Consider the following 23,163-nt stretch of genomic DNA (forward strand, 5'->3'; position numbering starts at 1 on the left):
TAAGTACCCACTAATAACTGGATTGAGAGTCAGGAGACTTGATTCGGAGACTTTTGGTACCTCATTTCACTTCTCTGAGCATTCGTTTCCTCACTTATAAATTGGTACTGTTAGACTAGAAGATGATTGGTAATGGCCTATGATTCTACATCCCTGGAACTTCCTACACCAAAATGTGTATTTAATCTATAATATAGTTGAATTATTTTATTAAGAATGTTAGTCTGAGTTCTGGATCTTGAAAACAAGGGGATAAAATAATACTCTATGTTTTATAGCACTAGAACTTTTATATACATTACCTCATATGAATTCTGTTAGGTAGGCAAAATGATACTCACACATCAGCGAGGGTCCTGACAGTAAACAGATGGCGCACTCATCTAGGGCAATTTGAAAAGAACAGCCTAAAAGGACCATTTACAAAGGTGTGGGCAGGGTTTAGGAAAATAACCGGAGATAGAATGGTACCTTGGGGTTAGTCTCCATGGGGAGCTGTTTCCACTCCTAGGCCTGAAGTTGAAGAAGGTGAGGACCTCCTGAAAGAAGCTGTGTCCTTGGGTAAAGGTAAATTTTGGCGACCTAGTGGTGAGCAGTCTAGGGGAATAAATACCCTGTCTCACTCTCCTCTTGTCCTCTGATCTCCTGCTGGTGACTTCTATCGGCCAAACTCAACTGAAAGTGTGCCCATGGACACAATCCATCTGAGAGGGCCTCTAGAGTACAGAGCAGGGGGAGGGTGAGAGTGCAATGCGGGAGGGTGGGGCAAACGGGGAGCAGCTGGCACACTTAATATTGCCATTTTACAGGTAATGAAACTGAGGTTCAGAGAGATAATGACGCAGCAGACACTGAATTGCTGGTTACTAGAAGCAGCAGGACTTAAACTACAGTTTTCTACTTCTTAGGCTCATATTTACAATCTTCAGGAGCTTCTTATTTTCTTAGCATGAAATTAAAATTCTTTACCATGTTTTCCAAGGCTCTACCTGATCTGGCTTCTGCTTGCCTTGCCAAGTTCATCTTATGATGCCATCTCCTATGCTGGGAAAACTGGCTGCCTTTCCCTCCATCAAACATGTAACATTATTTTGCTGTTTCTAGATTTAGCCTCGGCCTAAGGCCTCGCCCCTCGTGCTTTCACACATGGCTCATTCTTGCTAGACATCAGCTCAGACGTCATTTGGAGGCCTTTCCTGACCATCCCACCTAAAACCTACTCTTCCAATGACTTTCCATCTCCTCTTCCCCTTTATTTCCTTTATGGCATTAACTCAATCTGTATTTGTCCTCATTGATTGATGTACGTGTAATTTGCCTGCCTCCTATTAGGATGTGATTTCTATGGAGGCAGAGCACCCGTCTAGCTTATTAAGGCTGTATTCCAACACTTGGTCTGGAACTAGAAAACAATGTTAACGAATTAGCAAATAAGACACACTGCCAAGCATTGCTCCAAGGGGAGGAGAAAAGAACAAAGAATACTAATGCTAGGCAGTATTTTGAGGCAAATGACACACTTTAGCCATCCCTACCCACCACAGCTTCTTTAGGTTTGCCAATCAATTGCATTTTGATTTCTTGTCATTCAGAGATTATGAACTTGAGTTTTGATTCTTATTGGTGGTCGGGCTTATTTACAATCAAGATGGCCATAAAACTTGGCAGGTGTGAAAGCGGTAAGTCAGAGATTCCATGTACAGTCAAACTGATTTCCTTTTCAAGACCTCAGGTTTCTTGGAATGAGGAAACAGAAGAGGAAGAAGGAAAGAGCACATATTAGTTAGGAATTTGTAAGTGTAAGGATGCTGGTACTGGATATCAACTTGGTAATTTATATACCAGTTTATAACACAATAAAGGTGAATTGAACCTCTTCTTCTACATTCTAGGGGCCCTTCCTTGGTCAACTGAGTAGAAATTATGATTGCCTGTCACAGATGGCCATTGGTTATGATGCGACTGGGAACAAACTCTATGGGAATAAGAAAAATGCATCCATTGACAAGGCACAGGAGTGCACTGCTGCCCGGTCTTAGTGGCCTGATTGCTATCTGTTTTGTTTTTTCAATTAAATTTTAGTACTGTAGCAACTATATTGGAAAATTGCCAAGTCAATGGAAGTAAGGAAAACAGACCTTCTATAGATTTAAGTTTTTGTCATTTCTGATCAAACTCTCTCTCCGTTATTTTTACTTCACCACAAATATAGTTTATAGTTCTTAAAATCAACTTTATTATAGAAAAATAACTTTGAGAATGTAAAACTCTATAGTCCCATCCCCCACGTAATAATTTTTCGCATCAAAACAACTGCATTTATGATATAATTTTCTATAACTTTTTTTTTTTTGTGAAGAGATCAGCCCTGTGCTAACATCTGCCAATCCTCCTCTTTTTTTGCTGAGGAAGACTGGCCCTGGGCTAACATCCGTGCCCATCTTCCTCCACTTTATATGGGACGCCGCCACAGCATGGCTTGACAAGTGGTGTGTCGGTGCGCGCCCGGGATCCGACCCGGCGAACCCCGGGCCAGTGCCGCAGAGCGCGCACGCTTAAACGCTAGCACCACTGGGCCGGCCCTCTATAACTTTTCTTTTAAAGGAGCCAAACTCTTATTTCTTTAGTCAACTTTGTATTTAGAATTCTGAGAATGACACAATTTTTCTGGCACCTTTTATCAAACATTCTAGACTCTCTTTCTATGAAATAATTTCATTACTGTCACTATTTCTCTGTCTATTATCTCTCTTTCTCTCTCTTTACCTACCTATGTCATCTCTCTATAATATCTGTTTGTATACATACCAATATCATCTACTTAGATACATACACACACACCCCCAAACAAGCTTTGAGTTAATCCCGCAGGCTTTTATTATTTGAGCCTTTAAGATTCAAAAACCTGGCTTGCTCTATGGTTATTATCACTAGACTTATGTTAACTTGTCCAGTTATTTCTTTCAGTTTCTAATAGCTGTTCTTTGGGGAATAATAGAGGTGCACCATCTCAGCAAAGTTTTGAGTACTTTGCTGTTCACTGAAGTCAAGAACTATTTCTTGAAAACTATCACAATCAGTTTTTATTATTTTAGAACTTTTAAGTTAAAATGTGTAACAGATATCTTTTGCTCTGCACTATATGATGGGTTCTAGAGATCCAACAACAATGGACAAAAACAGGCATGGTCACTGCCCTCAGTTTTATGAGAGAGATTCAGGGAAGGCTTCCCTAAAGGAGTAAGGTCTAAGTTGAAATCTGAAGGACAAATAAGTGTTAGCCGTGTGTGGAGGGAAAGATGGAAGCATTGTAGGCAGAGGAAGAATGTGTAAAATCCTTATTCCATGAGAGAATATGGCATATTCCAGGGACTAAGAACTGCCATTTTTTAAAGATCAAGATCTGTCTCTAATGTCTTTATGAAAGAGACTGATTTCCGTAAGCCAGACACAAGACTCCATCTCATTATTTCATAGTCACACCTTATGACATGACTAAAAATTTCTTTCAGTAAATCACTAGCATTCCAACTCTCAAAAGTCTTCTGTTTATCAACACTTTTGAGTTTTGGAGGAGAGTTAAACACACATAGAATCTCAAAGAATATAGGATGAAAAGTGTTTGCATTAATATATTTGATGAAGTGATGTGAGAGAGATTAAATTTGTTCTTACCATGCATATGAATGTGACATTACAGTAAACCCCACATTATGCACAGGTGCATGTAACACAATGGTGATTAGCTTCTGTGCTCCTAGCCCAGCCTCTGTTCCTAAACAGGGGAAGTAGAGGCTACGGCTTTACCCTCCAGGTGGAGGGTGAGGTAGGATAGAGAAATAGTAGGTTATCCAGTCTCAGGAAGCCAGGAGATAGCAGGTGGATTCCCATGTCCCCTTATTTCTCTGGCTTAATCCCTCTGATTCCTTAACTGCCAGTTTCCTGAATTCCCCGCCACACTGTTCTGGAAGTCCCGACCAGCCCCAAGATCCAGAATCATCCCTATTGATATTTAAGCTGAAGAGGACCACAGCCACCAGGTGGCAGCAAACTGAAGCAGGAGCGGGGCTCACTGGGGTTGGGCAGGGGGAGTCTGACTGACTGGCCAGGCAGGTTCCCTCAGGCCATGCTGTTAGCCTCACAGTAACACAGCTGCGCCTGTTACACCAGTGAATTTTTAGGACTCTGAGTATGGTGTTATGAAGGTCTTCTTTTACACCACCTTTGCTGTGATACACCAAATATGACAATATGAAATATGAAGTACTGAGTTATGGAAGATGTATGACTTGAGACATGAAACTGCACAGGCTTTTCTGGTTTTCTCCATCGCCCCCTTTTCCAATGTCCCCATTTAGACCGTGGGTTTTGTGGTCGTTTTTCGCCCTTGGAGTTCTTAGAGCTTTAGCAGAGGATTCTGGTGTGGTTGAGGAGATTTAAAGGTGGCTGCATTCCGCTAACGCTCCCATCCATCTTGCCTAGAAGAGGGCTGGGCTGGGGAAGGCAGTCAGGGAAATTACGGAGCAGAGGAAAGCATGAAATGCATGTGGGGTTCTTGCTTGCAATGTGGGGATGATGGGCAGTAGAGAACCACAATCCTTCCCTTGCCGGTGTTAGCTGTGTGGTAGTCCGTGTAGATGAGTTTGTGCCATCTGGCTATGAGGAGGACAGTCAAGGATGACTTTGATCCATCTCTATTTAGGAGAGAAGGAACAAGACTGCCCTGATCCACCCACCCTCCTCCCACCCTACAGTGTGTCTGTGATGAGAAGGAAATCCAGAAGATCTTTAGCAAAGGGGAGATAGCTCAGATCTAGAAGTACCCTACAGCCCACGTGGGGAGCGCTCAGGAGACTGCCTGGTGGGGAGGATATTATCAGTCATAAAGTACAGGGAAGAACAGGAAAGCAGATGAGACCTAGAAAATTGAAAGCTCCTTATTGTTCCCACTGGACTTGGGGCCGTTTCTCCCCTCAAAGTTCTCTTCTTCCACACTTGAGCTGATGTACCTGCCTTGTGGTACTCCTGAGGGTTCTGAGTCAAGGGGAAGGTACAGAAGGGAGAAGCTCAAAGATGGAAACTTGTTCTGGAATTGAGCTATGGACCTAAGCTCACTTGATTGGGCTGCATTTAGCACAAAACGTCTAGACTAAACAGACAGGGGGTTTAGAGTTAATAAAGCAATTCTAGAAATAAAGCTGTACTTTTGCACTACTGAACTTTGAGTACTATTTTATCTGTGAAATATACTGGGGAGAGAAGAGAGCAGACTCTTATTTTTATAGGTATTTCATTTTACTTTCCTCAAAGGAAATTAATCTAGTTAAATTTGTGGATGGCATGAGTTGAAATTCTGCCCCACCTTGTTCACAGTAGATTCCAGTGGTTCCTAGAGGGCAGTGACAGGTGTATCCGTGAGGCAACGACACACAAGTGGCTCCTTTGCTACAGTTGTGTGGAGGGTCGTGTTCAGGGTCACAGGTGGAAACTGTCTCCGTGCAGAATGCTCCTTTCCACCCCGAGGGACAGTCACAGCTGCAGGTCAAGAAAGAAGACGGCCTGATTTGAGCACTTGAGCAGAGATGGATGTACACCTGTGTGGCATCCTGATGTTAACTTGGCAATTTGGACTGAGGTTCCAAGATGGAAAAGATTTTATATATCAAAGCGAATTGTGATTCAAACTACCAAGATCCAAATTGTCAAAGGAAAAAGGTAATAACTGGTTAGGGGGTTACTGGACTGCAATCAAGGATTTAAAGAGGTTCAGCATGTGGAAATTGAAAGAGAACATTATGAGAATCATTTCTTTGGACAAAACAGCATTGTAAGTTCCTCTCCCCACCTCCACACCACCACCAAGGGGGAAGGCTGGGAACGGAGTTGCTGTCTTCTAACCTCAAGCCTAGAGAAAAGAAATTCAGCTTGATAATTGCTCCCTGACATTGGTGAACACATAGCCCTAGGCCCTGGGGCTGCAGAAGGAACTGCAGGCCCTCCAGAGCTGAGGCAAATGGTAGTGGATCCCGAGGACAGGTTGTGGCATGCTGAGTTAGGATCAACTTGGAAACACATAAAATGGATCTTTGGGGCCAGCCTGGTGATGTAGGGGTTAAGTTCGTGTGCTGTGCTTTGGCGGCCCAGCGTTCTAGGGTTCAGATCCTGGGTGCGGACCTACACACTGCTTATCAAGTCGTGCTGTGGCAGCGTCCCATATACAAAATAGAGGAAGATAGGCACAGATGTTAGCTCAGTGACCATCTTCCTGAAGCAAAAAGAGGAAGATTGGCAACAGATGTTAGCTCTGGGCCAGTCCTCCTCACCAAAAAAAGAAAAAGGGATCTTTCCCAGACTGTATTCTGGTAGCTGAAGAGACCCCGGCACTAAGAGGCAGTCAGTTTATGGCGGGACAGAATCTGAGGGTAAGGGAGGTACCCAGTTCACAGAGAGATCTGGTCTGGGTTTATAATTTTATAATTTTATTTATTTATTTATTTTTTCCCCCAAAGCCCCAGTAGATAGCTGCATGTCATAGCTGCACATCCCTCCAGCTGCTGCATGTGGGACGCGGCCCCAGCATGGCCAGAGAAGCGGCGCGTTGGTGCGCGCCCAGGATCCGAACCTGGGCCACCAGCAGCAGAGCGCGAGCACCCAACCACCAAGCCATGGGGCCGGCCCTGGTCTGGGTTTAGAGAGTGATATTGGGGGGCGCCCAGCAGGGGAGTCTCTGATGGACCCACTGAAGATAAAATGCAGGGCACCTAATTAAATTTAAATGTCAGATAAACCAGGGATAATGTTTTAGTATGTCTTATGCAATACTTGAATTTCAGACAAGCATTATTTGAGATATAGTAAAAAATTATTTGTTGTTTATCTGGAATTCAAATTTATCTGGGTGTCCAGTATTACTTTTTTCCCTAAATCTGGCAATCCTGCACTAAGGGCACATGAGAGAAAAGGTTAGCTTTCAATCCCGGCCAGGCCCAGAGAGCACTAAGCAATCAGACAACGGTGCGAGTTAAGGAAGCCGGTTCCAGGATGTGGTGAGGTGCGGAGGCAGAAACCACTAGGCTGGGGAGAGACAGCAGTAGCCGTCATACCTCCTTCTGAAACCTGCCGTTCATGTGATAAGCCGGGGCTGGGTTAGGGCAACAGCCTTGAAGAGTGAAGTGTTGTTAGTATTTTGAAGTGGACCCTTTGAGTTAATGAATTGAGAGTGTATGTGTGAATTAAAGTGTCTATTAGTCAAGTCGAAGCAGAAAATTCAACGGACCTCCCGATGTTTTAATGCTTTAAGGACCAAGAAAAGGATGACTCCTCTTAAGCAGGTTTAAAAAGAGAGTGAGAAACAAAAGTAATTTTCCTTTACGAATACATCATGAGTCCTGGGTCACACTTACGTGCTCTCAGTTCATTACAATGGTCTTTATTTACTGGTAAACTAGAGACATAGATGACATTAACAGCACTGCTGGGTTGTTGAAAAGTGTCACCAACAGTACAGTTTCTAACGAGAGCAAGTCAAGATGAGGCAGGCAGAAAACAGAAGTATCATAAATTCTATTTTTTCTTTTGGCTGGAAGAATCTTCACAGATTCTGCGGATTAAAGGCAGCCCATACAGTCCCCTCTAAGTGGATCAACCTGTAGATACATTATATACCACATAGAGGAGGAGGTAAGGATGATGAACGCTCTTTCCACAAACATTATTAACAACCTTTATCATTTTATAGAAACAATAGGTAAGAGCTTCGTAAAATTGAGAGGAAATACAAAGAAGAAAATCAAAATCACTTGTAACTTCTGACCACGGTGATGCTGACCTTTTTCCAGCACTTAGCGTCTATCTTTCCACTACTTCTTCTAAGCAAATTTAGCATCAGTAAAGCCGGGAAAATTGGATATTCACATGTAAAAGAATGAAACTAGACCCCTATCTTACATTACTCACAAAAATTAACTCAAAATGGATTAAAGACGTGAATGTAAGAACTGCAGCCGTAACACTCCTAGAAGAAGAGAGAGGTTTTAGTTTTGCTTGTTTTTACACTTCATATAATGCAATGATCTTGTATATACTCACCGACCGCGTTTCAATCAGGATTATGCTTTTGGGATCCACCCATGTGGATGCGTGCAGCTGTTGCGTTTACTGTCATGCCATATAACTTGATGGCAGAAGTTCATATTTTTTGTGTAGTTGAAATTTCAATATTTTCGTTTATGGTTTGCATTTTTTTGCGACTTACTTAAGAAATCTTTTCCTTGGGCCGGCCCCCTGGCGTAGCGGTTAAGTGCGTGCACTCCGCTGCTGGCGGCCTGGGTTCGGATCCCAGGCGCGCAGCGAGGCACCGCGTGTCAGGCCATGCTGTGGCCGCGTCCCATATAAAGTGGAGGAAGATGGGCATGGACGTTAGCCCAGGGCCAGTCTTCCTCAGCAAAAAGAGGAGGATTGGCAGATGTTAGCTCACGGCTGATCTTCCTCACAAACAAACAAACAAACAAAACAAATCTTTCCCTATTCCGAGGTCAGAAAGACATTATTTTATGTTGTCTCCTAAAACTATTATAGTTGTTTCCTTTTACATTTGTCTTAATACATCTGAAATTATTTTTTGTGTTTGACATGGGGTAGAGATCCGATTACAGTTTTCCACATGGATAACCAATAGACCCAGCACTCTTTATTGAATAGTTCATCCTTCTCCACTGACGGGCCATGTCCGTTTATGCACAGCCTCTGCCTCTCTCTCCTGTTCCACTAATCTGTTGGTCTAACCTTGTGCCGATATCACACGGTCTTAATTTCTCCGGCTAACAGGTCTCGATATCTAGGATGGCAAGTTCTGCTGTTTGGTTTTCTGTTCAGGGGTGTCTTGGCTCTTCTTAGCCCTTTGCTTTTTCACAGCTCTTCCCTTCAACTAGTCCCAAGTTCAAGATAGGCAGATTTCCAGCTTTCTCCTTGTGTAAGATGGGGCTTATTTTTCATTTATTCTTACACAGAGGGTGTGGCTCTTGGGGGTCCCAGGCCCGTGAGGAGTCTCCTGTTAGATAATGCCCTCCGACAGTCCTTAGCCTGAGTCAGGTCCACTGCCACCTGTGCAGCCCTCAACGGGTAAGTGCACAGAACTCCAGGGACTAGCAGGAACTCAGGGAGGAATCCAACTTTGATGCTTACTTTCTAGTCTTGCTTTCATTTCATTCTGCTCCAAAAATGTATTGTTTTTACTTTAGGGAACAGGTTGTGAAAGTATACATTTTATATTTTATTCAGTTTGAGTATTTTCATTTGGGAGGATTGTTCAGGGTATATAATCTCCTATACTTCCACAAATAGAACTCCCTATAAATACCCTTTTAAAAAAAATAAATAAAACATAATATTTAGAAACATCTTTCCATATTCATTAACTTCTCTTCCCCAGCCTCATATTTGATGGTTGAATATTATTTTCCCGAATTGATGAAATATACTTTATTCTTGTGGTCACGTGCGAGGTATTATATGTTTTTAATTTTCCACTTTCTACAAACAACATTGTGATAAAACTCTTATACGTAAATCTTTGTGCATATCTATGGTCATTTCCTTAGGACAAATTCAAATATTGTCATGACTTCTGGGCGTTGGATTCATATTCCAGCCTGCCCTCCATAATAATTGTGCCAATTTACATTCCCGTCATCAGTGAATGAGAATGCTCCTGAAATAATAGACGTGCATGTAATTGAAAATACGGAGCATTGTTCTAGGCTTCTTGTTCTTTATCGACGCAATAATTATTTATTGAAATAAAAATGATTTAGTGTCTGCCTACACATATTTATCAAGAACATATTCATTTCAAATTCCTATATTTTCCTTTATTATTTGGCAGTCTAATCCAATTTATGCTTCACCGAAATTCATTTTTTAACTTTTTTTTTCAGTATTTACTCTGCGCACAGCACCATCTTGGGTCATATAGGATGTGCAGAAGGCCGGCTGAGATGAGGTGTGTGGGGGAGAGCACCGCTGGGCTGCGTGCGCTGAGGGGCCCAGTGAGTGGCACAGATGGTCCAGACACCAGCAGGGGAGGAACTGGGGGGTGAGCTCATAATTGACGTCACCACCACGTGTTCACTGATGAGCTGTTAGACTTTGGCTTTAGGAGGAATTTAAAACAAAAATGCTCGTCTATTTGGAACTTAGAGATAGAAGCACAGGCATATACATAACATGATAAAAACAAACAGAAGTCTCTGAGGAGATTGCCATTTCATTACATAGGGTGTTTAGATGGGTCACGACGAAAGAAAATTGATATGCTTATTGTATCCAACTTAATGGTTGTGCAAAAAAAAAGTTTGCCAAGTTGTATAAGGTTCTTCAAAAGGGCGAAGAACAAAATATGGAAGTCACCTGCTACAGAATTACATAATGATTTTGATGATTAAAGATCACAAAGAGCGTAAAATATGTAAAGATCTTTTGTACAAAAATAGACTGTCTTACCAATTTCATAAAGGAAATAAGACTATAGTAAAAATTCTTATTAAAGAATTTTTATATAAAAAGAAAACTCTAACGTCATTACTTTTTCATGATGATTGCACCATCTAGTGGTTCATTTTTATCTACTTGAAAAAAACAAAGCCAAGAACAAAATTAATCTCATTGACTTATAGACAGACAAGACAATGGTAAAATATTTATTTTTATATTAAATATAGCTTAAATCACATTAAGCATAATATAATGCAGATGCTGTAAACTTATTTGAAAAATAACATCTTAAATAAAAGAGATTTTCATATGATTCCTCTCAGAATTTTTATCTTACTTTTTTATTTTATCTTTTTATTTTATTCAATCCTCTGAAGCAATTAGCTGTGTGTGCAAATATTTAAAAAATTACTTTCAAATACCCTTTACTACTCTTTTATGTTATATTTTAAGAGATATTTTCATTAGAATGATTTTGTGCAAGGTTAGATTTTTCTTTTTCTTCTCTCATTGGCTTCTTTGGCACCTTATGAAACGTAGAGAATAAAAAGTCTCAATCTTCATTCGTTATTTTTCACTTTGTGATGATATTCTTCTAACACTTGAGATTAATTCATTAACATTTCTTCCTTTAACCACACATATACTACTCTGCCCCGAGGACGAGTAGGTTTTGGAGAGGTATGTGTGTGAGGTGGGGTGTCCACACAGTGGGAAAAGTAGAAGAAAACCAAAGAGAGGTAAATAATCATTCATTTAAAGAAAGTTTATTATTATTAATTTTTACATGCTGAGTGTCTGCCACTGTGCTGAGCACTGAGCATTCCCCAGCACAGAAGGCCCCAATCTTGGCCTCATGGACTTGCTGTTTTGAGGAGATCAGATTAGTAAGTAGACAATGTTAACGCAGTGTGACACGGGCTAAAATTAGAGCTATGGGAGCCCACAGGAAGGACGCTAAGCAGTTGCAGAGAGTTCAGGGAAGGCTTCTGAGTTGAGATTGGCCTCTGTGAATGAGTGCATTGAGGGATGGGGTGGCAGAAGATTAGGCTAGAAAAGGAAACTAGAACAGGCTAAGAAACTAGAATAGAAACTGAATAACAGGCAGAGAGAGTTCACCTTAAGTGACAGATGTGTGGGGAATGACGTGAATGATGAGGCGTATTTTAAGAGTATTAATCTGGTATGTATAAGGTGACTCCACGGCGTAACAATGAACTCTCTAATGATGTAAGTTTAGTCTAATGATGTATAGTCTTACCATATTTTTGCCACTAGAACAGGGGTTGGCAGACTTTGAGAGTATACAGTTTGCTTTATGGGCCATACAGACCTTTTTTCAACAACCCAACACTGCCATTACTGAAAGCAGCCGCAGACTGCAGTATCCCAATAAAACCGTATTTACAAAAACAGGTAGTGGGCCAGATTAGGTCCACAGGCTATAGTTTGTGGACCCCTGTACTAGAGTATTAATTCCCTGGGAGCAGAGATCAGGTCTGTTTGCTCTCTTTTGCAGTCCCAGGGCCTAAGACAGTTCCAGGCATGATGTAATTTTTCATTGAAAATCCAGGGAATAAATAAACAAATGAATGAATGAGTCACGACTGGTATAAGGAAGCGGATGGAATCACAGACGCCCGGACAGGGAAATGGCTGTGAGGATGGAAGCCTGAATCGATATGAGAGGCATCTGTTAGGTGTGTTGGTATGGAAGAAGAAAGATTCTACTAATGGCAAACATTTACCGAGGCTTACCATGTGCCAGGCACTCTTCCGAGCCCTTCAAATGTATTACTCATGTAACCCTCCCCACAGCCCTTAGGAGGGTGCTATGATCATCCTCATCAAGCAGAGGAGGAGCTTGAGACACAGAGAAGTTAAGCAGATTACATGGCGAGTAGTAGGGGAAGGAGTCCACACATTGAACTGCCTTTCTATGTCTCTCCATCTCACAGAAATCTTTGGTGTTTCAGGATAAAACGGCTGAAAGAATATGGTGTCATTAGTGGGAATAGGGCATTCAGAGAAGAATATAGTTTAAAGGGAAAATATAAAAGTCCACTTTTAGCTACACTGAGTTGGAGGTGAGAGGAGGTGATGAAGGGCTTTTTTTGGTGAACTAAGTAGAACAGCAGGCAAAGGGCTGAAGCATCAATTATGTAATAGCTAAGAATATTCAAAAAATACTTCAGAATCACTGACATTATACATAGAACTGTTTTCTTATGTCCCATCCGATCCAAAATGTTCGCTATCCTCAGTTGTTGATACATAAAGAACAATTTGTGCGTTCTTCTGCCTCTAAACATGGAGAGATAACACAGAAGAAAATGTTAGACCCTTTAGAAATATGAGTAACAGTTGGTCATGATGGCAATCGAGAGTTGAGTATTGCAGTATGTTTTGACTAATACAGTTAATTGTTTTACATCTGCGCACTTCGAATAAAACTGATTTAAATTCCTAAATTGCAGATAAATTGTTTGGTTTTTATAGTTGATTTTATAGCTCAGAAACATCTGTGGATTAATTTTTTCTCATTATAATAGATATTCAACAGGAAGAATTTAATTTTCTTGTAATTAGACAGTTCTAAGACTTCTAGAGTTTAGGCTGAATGTGGACATATAAAAATTAACTGAAAATTAGATGATAGAAGATTTAATATTTTTTGTTTGAATATCACTTAAGCATCATCCACTTGCTTACTAAATATTCACCAAAGAAGGATACAGCGCACCACTCCACTTTGTGACCAGAGTGAATACAGGACAGAAACCAGAGTTTTGCCCCCCCAGGGACTTTATGGTAATTTATTTATAATAATGTATTTGTGTGCAATATAGATGATATATGTAAAATACAATATTCAAAGTTTATGAGGACTTCACCTTTGTGCCAGGCACTGTTTTAAATACTTTATGTGTAGTAACTCCTTTAATCCCCACATTAACCCCACGAGATAAATACAGGTATTAGTTCTCAGTGTGCAGATGAGAAACTGTGCCTTAGAAAAATATAACCCTGGGCCGGCCCCGTGGCTTAGCGGTTAAGTGCTCTCGCTCTGCTGCTGGTGGCCTGGGTTCGGATGCCGGGCGCGCACTGACTCACCGCTTCTCCGGCCATGCTGAGGCCGCGTCCCACATACAGCAACTAGAAGGATGTGCAGCTATGACATACAACTATCTACCGGGGCTTTGGGGGAAAAAATAAATAAATAAATAAAACTTAAAAAAAAAAAAGAAAAATATAACCCCTTCTTAACTTATTATTTTGGTTTACCTATCAAATACAGATTCTCATTGCTTTCGATAAGACAGAATCTTTTACATATATTGAGGCTAATGAGGGCAAAGTGTTAGAATTGTCATTGTGAGATGAGAGCAGAAAGAGAAAGTTCTTGGAAAAAATTTACCTTGAGCTGGATCTCAGCATAAGTTATGGTTACAGACTTGTGGGTTTTCTGTGTATAAGCAGAAACAGATACACTACTTAAAATGAAATCTACGTGATGTGATAATAAAGTCATATGAATAATGGAATAAATGCATGTTACTTAGCAATAGACGATCCCGTCCGCTAAAGGACTCCACCTCTGCATATACAACGTCTTTCTCCACTATTGAAAGGAAAAGGGACACGTGGCCAAATCTCCTTATCCTTAGACCACCTGTTGTGGCAGATGGCTTCATTCATGTCAATTGCTTTCCTTTATGATTTATTTCTGTTTGAGTAACAAGTTGGGAGAATAAAGTAAGTGGGAAGTGATGGATATCATTTTACCTGCCAAAATTTACTGGATGTCAAATGACATGCTCAAAATTGGAGCCTTTGAAGAATATGCAAACACACGCTAGAACATGTGAACCCCACGTACACTGGAATGTGGTGGCACGTCAAGGCCCGAGGTGCTTACAAGGAAGGGTTGCTAGCATCACTCCACCCGCTGATGTTTCCCAGGACTGCCTTCTTTGCTGGTGAGATCACTCACCAAACTCTTGATGATACCTCAAAGAGTGTAAGGAGGATGAGATGAAATTACTCTTTACATACTAAGGGAAGTACTGGCGCTCGTCTGTGGGCCTCAGTCCTGGTGTTTCTGTTCTCTAGGCAGAAGGGCCTGAACATTTCTCTATGTTAACAGTGGGACTCAGTTCCTCTTAGAGAGGGAAATCTTTTTGGGAAACTAGACGGGCTGCTTGGAGTAGATGGTGGACCCTTGTTGCATTGATGTGAGCATGACCCTGGATTACAAAAAGAAGATAGCTAAGTTTCTTTGCTTGAGACCAGGAGAGAAATTTGTTTTGTTCTAACCTAGAGAGCCAGCTGGAGCAAAATGAAGCAATGACAAGAAGAGGGAGAGATGCGGTGGAATGGCCACGTATTTACTGTAGTGGTGGGATGAGCAAACTGCAGGTTGAAAGTTGTGTGGGTGGCCGTGATATAAACCTTTCCCTTCCATATCTGCACCCATTCCCTCCCCCTGCACCAATGTAAACGGTCTGATATCTCCAAGTGTGAACGTCTTTATTCATTTAGTAGAAGCCAAAGGAGTTGACTGTCACTTTTAGGCATACGTGGTATGGAGTAGAGTCTCTATGGGTGGAAGCAAGAACATAGAACCAGAGAAGGCTTTGAGAACATACACTTTCCTCCTTGAATCTGCATAAATCTTGGAAAGATCTCTGGTCTTTCACAGTTCATGTGGATCTCAAGATCTGGTAGAAAGCAACTGACTTCTGAGTTACACAAAAACCAGGAGAGAAAAGATGTTCCCCTTAAACCACAGTGATAGGGAGGCTTGATTAAAATCTACACTGAATTCTTACTTCGGACTCTTATTTTCCAGCTACTTAAATAATGAAGGAACAGAAAGTATGAACTTACTTTAGAATCTATGCCCTTCAAATACTTTTTCCATAGGTGGCATCAAATAATGGACTTACACTGTTTGGGCAGATAAGAACTGAAGGTGGGGAAAAACTGGAACAAAATGTCCCCAGTTGTAAAAGTGGTTATCTATAACTGGTGGGATCATGAGTATTCTTTTTATTTTATACTCATGAATTTTACAAATTAGATAAAATGTGTATTATATGTACTACTATTCTCTACTTCAAATGTAAACAAAAGTAGAAAAAAATAGTATTAATGAGACTCCTGGAACCCATCATCCAGCTTCAAATTATCAATTTTCTGCTCTTCAGTTTCATCTGTTTTTTTCTCCCCTATTTTTCTTGCTAAATTGTTTTGAAGCAAATCCTATTTTACCTGTAAATGCTTCAGTATATATCACTAATAGATAAGAAACTTAAAAACACAACCACAAGACCATTATTGAATCCAACAAAATTAACATTAGTTCCTTAATATCATCCAATTTCTGTGTTCAGTTAATTATGATTGTCTCAAAAAAGTTTTTTTTTGACAGTTCATCAGGATCCAAACAAGTTCCACAAATGCATCTGCAGAGTACATGTCTTAAGGCTTGTTTCTTAGATGAAAATTCTCCCTCTGCATTTCTTTCCATCCATGCTATTTTTGTGTCATTTTTCCAGTAGAATTTCCTGATTTCTGGATTAGGCTGCTTATATCCTTATAATGTCATTTAACTTGTTTTCCTCTTTTGCCCATATTTCTCATAAACTTGTAGATATAGCGACTTGATTAGGTTCAGGTTCAGGTTTTTTAACGCTTCATGGGTGGTGCTGTATAGTTTTAACTACATGGCATCAAGAGGCATATAATATTTTTTCTACATTTAATTATGTTATGACTGACTAGTTGGTTAAGTGATGTTAGCTTGCTCCAACCATTATATAGTTTCCTGTCAACCTTTCATTAAATAGTTCAAGCAGCCATTATTTCTTTGGTGGTTACAAAATAGTGATGTTTCTCGTTTCTATTATTTATCCTGCACTTATTTGCTCAGTTCTATTAAGAACTACTTCTCATCAACCAGCTGGCTGGTTAGTATTATTTAGTATTAGTTATCTATTGCTGCATAATAGATTACCCCCAAACATAATGGCTTAAAGCAACAATAAACATGTGTTATTTTTATGGACTCATAATGGGTCACTCTGCTTTCAGAATTACCGCCTGCAAATGCATCCTCTAGATACAACTGCCAGAGGGACCACATACAATACAGTGTGACCATTATTAAAACTGTTGAGTGGATAGGATCATTTAATCTTTAAATTTAATAATTTGAGGAAGGCAGAAGTGGCAATGACTTTTGACCTAGCTTTGGAAGTCATTAACTGTGATTTATAGAATATCCTGTTGTTTACAAAGGTTAGCCCTATTCACTGTGGGAGAGACTGCAGAATGATGTGTCTGATAGAGGCAAGAAACACTGGGGCCCCTGGAGGCTGGCTGCCATAGCCTAAAATGCAATCTGTATAGGACAGGAAGGTTGAACACATCCATCTTTCCCTTTCTCAGAATAATGTGTGGTGCACTAGTAACCTCCATAGGTTACAAGTTTGTTTGTTTTTTTCTTCTTCCCCCTTGGGGGGTGGCATATCATTACAACTAACTGTGTGTATTTTATGTATTGGCATGTTTAAATCTGCTACAGACCTTATCCTCTGTGCTTCTGGAGCTGTCCTATCCTTGGCCAGTGGGAGCCTAGTTAAAGTGATTCCAGTCCTCTTGTGAAATGACCCTACTACTCTTTGATAACCCTCTTGCTTTCAGGCACAAAAAGACATCCGGCTCATATCATGCATTTCCCATCCCAGACCCGAATGTTCAATTCTCCAAGAAGTCCTGGTTCATTTTTAGTGGAAAATGGTATTTGAGATGACAATTTTGGCACTAGAGCTATTCATTGCTACTGGGTTATTATCGTTTCTAGACCTCTTTAGTGGACATAGGTAGGAAATACGTTTTTTAGAAGGAGAAAATTAAGTCATGAATTCATATGTTATTTCCAGTTCAAATTAAAGATGAGATGATTTTTACTTCTTTGATTTTATGTCTATATTTTTCTCTTATGCTGAAAATCTTGGTTCCTAATGATAAATATTGACATAATTCTTCATTCGGTTTATATCCATCCATCCATCTATCCATCTATCTACACATCCATCCGTCTAGTTATCTAGCTATTTTTATCTATAGTTTCAAAATAACAATACCAATGCTACCACTAAGATTAAGACCATAAGATGCAATTTAGGATATTTTTATGGTTCTTTTTGTCCTTAGGATATAACCCACTGTACAGTCAAAATACTTTGAGAATCAATTGAATTAAATCTTCTCTACCTCGTTATACCAACAACTTGAAATATAGTTGGATTCATTTATTTCCTTATTTTATTTCAATGTTTAAGAATTATTCTCTTTCCTTTTTGATTTACCAGGTGAAACATTTACCTAGTCTCAAATGAAAACTAATAAAGCAAATTGTATTTTGAAATGACTAGCTTTCATCCCTGTCACTTCTTGTTCTCGTCCTCATCCTATAGGTAACCATTTATAAACTTTTTCTATAATCTTCTCTTTTTTTTCTTAGAAAAATATGATCATATGTGTGTGTTATGTATATCCCTATGTATGTATTTATATCTATTTATCTATAACTATCATTCCCTTTTTCCCCTTTCTTCTATGTTTCTTTGCCCTACTTTTGTCACGGAATGTATCCAGAGGATCACTCCGTAGCAACATAGGAAGATTCCTTTTTATAGCTGCACTGTCTTCCATTGTACGAATCGTCTTCAGCTTTCCCAGCCAGACGCCTAGTGATAAGTGTCTGAGGAGTTTCCCGTCTTTTGCCTTAACAAATAGAGTTTGCTCCAGGGACTACAGTGTCTGTTTCTATACAATTTCACCGTCAGATCAGTCCATTTTTTAGCTTTTTGCTAATCTCCTAGGTAAGAAATAGTATCACTCTTAACTTGGAATCCCTAGAAAACAGAGTCTACAGCAATTCCAAGGAAAGAAGGAGTCCTCTGCTGAGCAAGCAGGAGTGAGGGGAAAGCAGGGCGGGGCAAAGGAGGGAAAACCAGTGCCAGGCAGTGAGTTACAAGCTGGTGACACACAGCTGGTTGTTTGGTGAGGGGGTGTTTCCTGGGAGGCTGGAGAGAGCGATATGATTAATTCGAGAACCGTGCAGGAGAAAAGCGTAGCGGGAGTAGACAGGTTGACAGCAGGTCATGGTACTCCTCGAATGAAAGATTAAAGGACTCACATTTTGCTGCACTGGCAGTGAAACCAAGGAACATGTTGAGCAGGAAAGTGATGGGAGCAGAGAGATCGTTAGGAAGATTCAACCTGGATTAGAGGAAGGAGAGATCAGGGAGCAGGACACTGGTTGGGAAACAATTCCACAGCAGAGGAGACTAGAAGACTGAACTCAGCATTGTTGGGTGAAATATCTAGAAGAGGACAGACTGGGCAAGGAATTCTTAATTTGGAGAGTTGGGGGACTCTGGAGAGTCTATGATTGGGCTCTAGGGAGTTTGTAAACCTCTAAAATTTTATGCAAATTATTGGTGTCCTAAGAATGTTCATTTTTCAGGGGAAAGGGATTTTAGCTTTCACCTCATTCTCCAAGGCATCTGTGAGCTGAAAACATAATTATGAAACCCTGGATCAGCGAGATTTTATGCTCACTGACAGAGTTATGTTGTAAATAAGCCTCATTTACGAGCTTGGTATAAATCTCTGATGCATTTCTCATTTTACATCCACATTCTCTGAACTGCTATTGTACTCAGTGTCTGTGCTGCTCATGTTTACATCTGACTTGTTTTTGTAAGGAACACATCTGCACATTGCCCTCGGTCAGGCAGGAGGTGACTTTAAGGTCAAGCGAAGTACAACTTAAATGAAGTCAAATCTGCTTAAAACCACTTTGCACCAAATGCATGTACACACAGGGCTTAGTTAGAACTAAGCAAGCCTTTTTATTTTTTCAAATTGTAACAACAGAAATGGTTTGCTGTTTCTCTGTTGCATCAGAGCTCGGCCAGGAGCACAAAGGCCTTACATGAACCCTGCGTTACACTCTGATCTGAGAAACTGTGCTGGGACACAGCTGCTGCTGTGGTGCTGACAGACTGGGAGCAGAAAGCCAGGCTTTTCAGCAGTTCACCGAAGCCCAGCACCACCTCCCTCCTCACTCGGCGCAACACTTCCCCTTACGTAGCAAAGCAATGCCTTCCACCCCCAGCGGTGAGGAACGGCAGTAAAGGCAGCATTTAAGTTAAAAAAAAATTGGTACCCTTAAGCTGTGCATTATTAAGACATTTTGACTAGCTTTGAGACTTTGCTTTTAAAGTTGATTCTAAACACCGTGAAATTTATGCTTCTGGGTTCGGACTTGCCTCTTGAGCATTTAAAAAATATTTTATCATATGTTAGCTGTCTATAACGGTACCTAGAAATTCAATTTAATATTACTCTATTTCAGGTGAAAAGTCAAAGTGTAGAGCCACATAAAATCAAGAGCCTGGGACTAGGACAAGGAGAGAGGAAAACTTCTTAAACACTATTGAAAAGTATATAACAAAGAACTCATCTTTTTCCTTTAAAAAAGTGATTCTTATTATTGAGATTAGAGCAGAATTACAAAAACTGTCAAAAGGAATAAAATTCTATTTAAACTTCTGCTGCTACTGCAGCTGAATATCCATGAGTGGGAACTTTTATATTTTTAAATAGCTTTATTGAGGTATAATTTACATACCATAAAATTCACCTATTTTAAGTTCAGGGAGCCATAATTTTATTAAGTTATATAATAGTCACAAGAGCTACTTCTGACTCTACAGTAAGGCTTCACATGTAGAAATTAACATAGTAAATATTTCCTTGTGATGTCAAAAAGAGGAGCCCTAACACTGGTCACGGTTTTATAAGATTTTAGAATCCTGTCAGGAAACTTGTCAGAGGATCACTCTCATTGTATGTTGTTACTCAAGTCTGTTTGTTATTCACATCAAGGCTCTCAGGTTAGTCTCTGAGATACAGCTTTCCACTCACCCGGGGTTTATGAAATCCCCGGGGGAATTTTATGAGGTCAGCTCCTTCCAATTTGGAGAAAATATGAAATGCCGATTGAAGATAACGTCAAAATTTTTTTTTTTAAATTGAGAATAAATGAACGGATTACATCCAGCAGATCAAGAGGTACTTAACACTTTTATTACCTTATCTAAATTATTAGCTGCCTTTACATTCGTTGCTTGCTATCTAGGCTGGAGAGAATCCTGACCCAGGAACTGGGAGCGTGGGTTTGGGGTCCTGCTGTACTGCTTACTGGGTGCTCAGGCATCCTCTTGATTCACTCATAGTCTCTGGGGCTTAGTCCCCCATCCATTAAATCGGGACTCGGATATCTGCCCCAATTTAGGAAGTTTTAATTAGGAGCAACGGAAATAACGTGTGCAAAACTGCTTTGTTAACCACAAAGTACTGCACAATTGTAAGATACTACTTTTATTATCACATTTCAAGAAAATTTTCTGTATTAATCAAAATAATCTACAAACATCTCTAGGTGTCTATCCACACGTGGCACCATGTATCCAAGATTAACACGGGGCTCTTCAACTGGAACAGGTGGGGCCTTGTTCCATATGCAATAAAGAGGAGTTGGGATGAATGTCCCACCTGCACCTTCAACTTCACATGCTCTCTTACTGCCTCTTCCCATTCTTTGTCATTGCATTCTTTATTATTCTCAGTTAATTTACTATCACATTAAAAATAACAAAAATACCTGGTCAGTCACCTGGAGAATGACCACGTTTCTTTAGATGAAGTGAGGTAAAGTTGTGCTTCTAAATAATTAAGCTTAGTTGTAGAGCAAATTAGAATGCATAAGTTGTAAAGGAAACGAAAGTTTTCATTAAAAATTGTAAAGAAGTAAAGACAAATCGTAATGTAAAGCTAATGCCAAAAAATCCTACTCTGTGATGGTGGCATCCCAAACCTCAGGGTTTGTTCTTAGTGCTTCTGTGGACTTGGTCAAATTACATATTTTTTCTTCAAAAATTTCCTTAAAATTCAGCTAACACTTTCAACTTATTATTAAGCACGTCTAGTGTCTTGGACATCCCAGAATACTTCAATCCTTTTCATACTTGGTTTGGATTAATTTAGACTTGACTCTTCACTACCCCTACCCCTCCAATCTAAGATACAGTAGGTCACAAAGTACCACGAATATTTCTCAGCAATATCTTTTAAATTAATTTTTCCCTCCCTTTTCTATGGCCATTTATTAAAACCAGGAACTTTTTTTTTTTTTTTTTTTGGTGAGGAAGATTGGCCATGAGCTAATATCCATTGCCAATCATCCTTTTTTTTTTTTTAAAGATTTTATTTATTTATTTTTCCCCCCAAAGCCCCAGTAGATAGTTGTGTGTCATAGCTGCACATCCTTCTAGTTGCTGTATGTGGGACGCGGCCTCAGCATGGCCGGAGAAGCAGCGCGTCGGTGCGTGCCCGGGATCCGAACCCGGGTCGCCAGCAGTGGAGCGCGCTCACTTAACCACTAAGCCACGGGGCCGGCCCCATCCTTTTTTTTTTTGCTTGAGGAAGAGTGGCCCTGAGCTAACATCTGTACCCATCTTCCTCTATTTTGTACATGGGATGCCACCAAAGCATGGCTTGATGAGCAGTGCGTAGGTCCGAGCCCGGGATCTGAACCTGTGAACCCCAGGCCGCCGAAGCGGAGCGCAAACTTAACCACTACATCACGGGGCCAGGACCTTTATAATGTGTTTGGATTTCCAAAACCACCTCCTAGTAGCTCCCCAGAATACCCATGCTGCAAAGGAACATTGAGATGATTTGCCAACATTTGTCTTGCCCATGGCTCTTTTCTGCCCAGGAACTGTTTGTGTCTCATTCTTGAAATAAATCAAATCTGTTATCTATCGTGTAAGTTTCTCATCCTTCCGTACATCCTCTGTCCCATTTCTCATAGCTAATCAGTATAATACCCTGTTGGGTCAATTTGGCTTCATTATCATGACCACGGGGTCACCTTGCTTGTCCTTACATTTGCACTTTTGCTTAGAACCTTTGGAATGAAGATTCCTTCCACCTTTTCATTGAATATCTATTCATTGATTCATTGATTCAATAAGTTCTTAATGAATGCCTATTCCATGCTAGGCATAGGTGTGGGGAATACCATGGGAGCATGAGAGATCAGGCCCATTGTCAGGGAAAAATAATTACCAGTATATAGACAAACAAACAAACAAAATCAGAGGGTGATATATTATGGAGAAAGTAAAATACGATGATATGATAGAGAATGATTAGAGGGAAGGATAGTTTTGGGTTGACCTAAGGGAGTGCCTTTCTGAGGAGGTGAGCCAATGATAAGAAGGAGGCAGCCCAGTGGAGACTGTGGCCAGGGTCCCCCAGCTGGAAGACCCAGGATATAGGTCTAGGAGCAGAAACGAGCTTGGTGTGTTCAAAGGACAGAAGCAGGCTAAGTGGACTTGGACACGGTGAGGGAGGAGTACGGGAGAAGGTCCAGGGGGTTGGGGGGCCAGGTTGAGCAGGGCCTGATAGGTTATGTGCAGGGTTTAGATACTGTTCTACGTGGCCTAAGTCGTCGGAGAGCTTTTGGTAAGAAACAGGGAGATCTAACGACTGTCTCCTCTCTACCCACCCACTACCCGCAACGAA

General features: G+C 40.5%; 1 protein-coding gene across 1 annotated transcript in view; it reads right to left on the reverse strand.

Moving 5' to 3' along the window:
• Window positions 1-23,163, reverse strand: part of LOC147915739 (protein eyes shut homolog) — a 54,799-nt gene that overhangs the window by 25,948 nt on the left and 5,688 nt on the right. Inside the window, exon 3 of the mRNA XM_087437834.1 lies at window positions 5,363-5,594. Coding sequence (XP_087293960.1) covers window positions 5,363-5,594 — 232 coding nt within the window. The remainder of the gene's footprint in view (window positions 1-5,362; window positions 5,595-23,163) is intronic.

The sequence above is a fragment of the Ceratotherium simum genome, chromosome 13 (assembly GCF_057802395.1).
Source record: "Ceratotherium simum simum isolate JZ-2026a chromosome 13, ASM5780239v1, whole genome shotgun sequence".
Taxonomy (NCBI): Eukaryota; Metazoa; Chordata; class Mammalia; order Perissodactyla; family Rhinocerotidae; genus Ceratotherium; species Ceratotherium simum.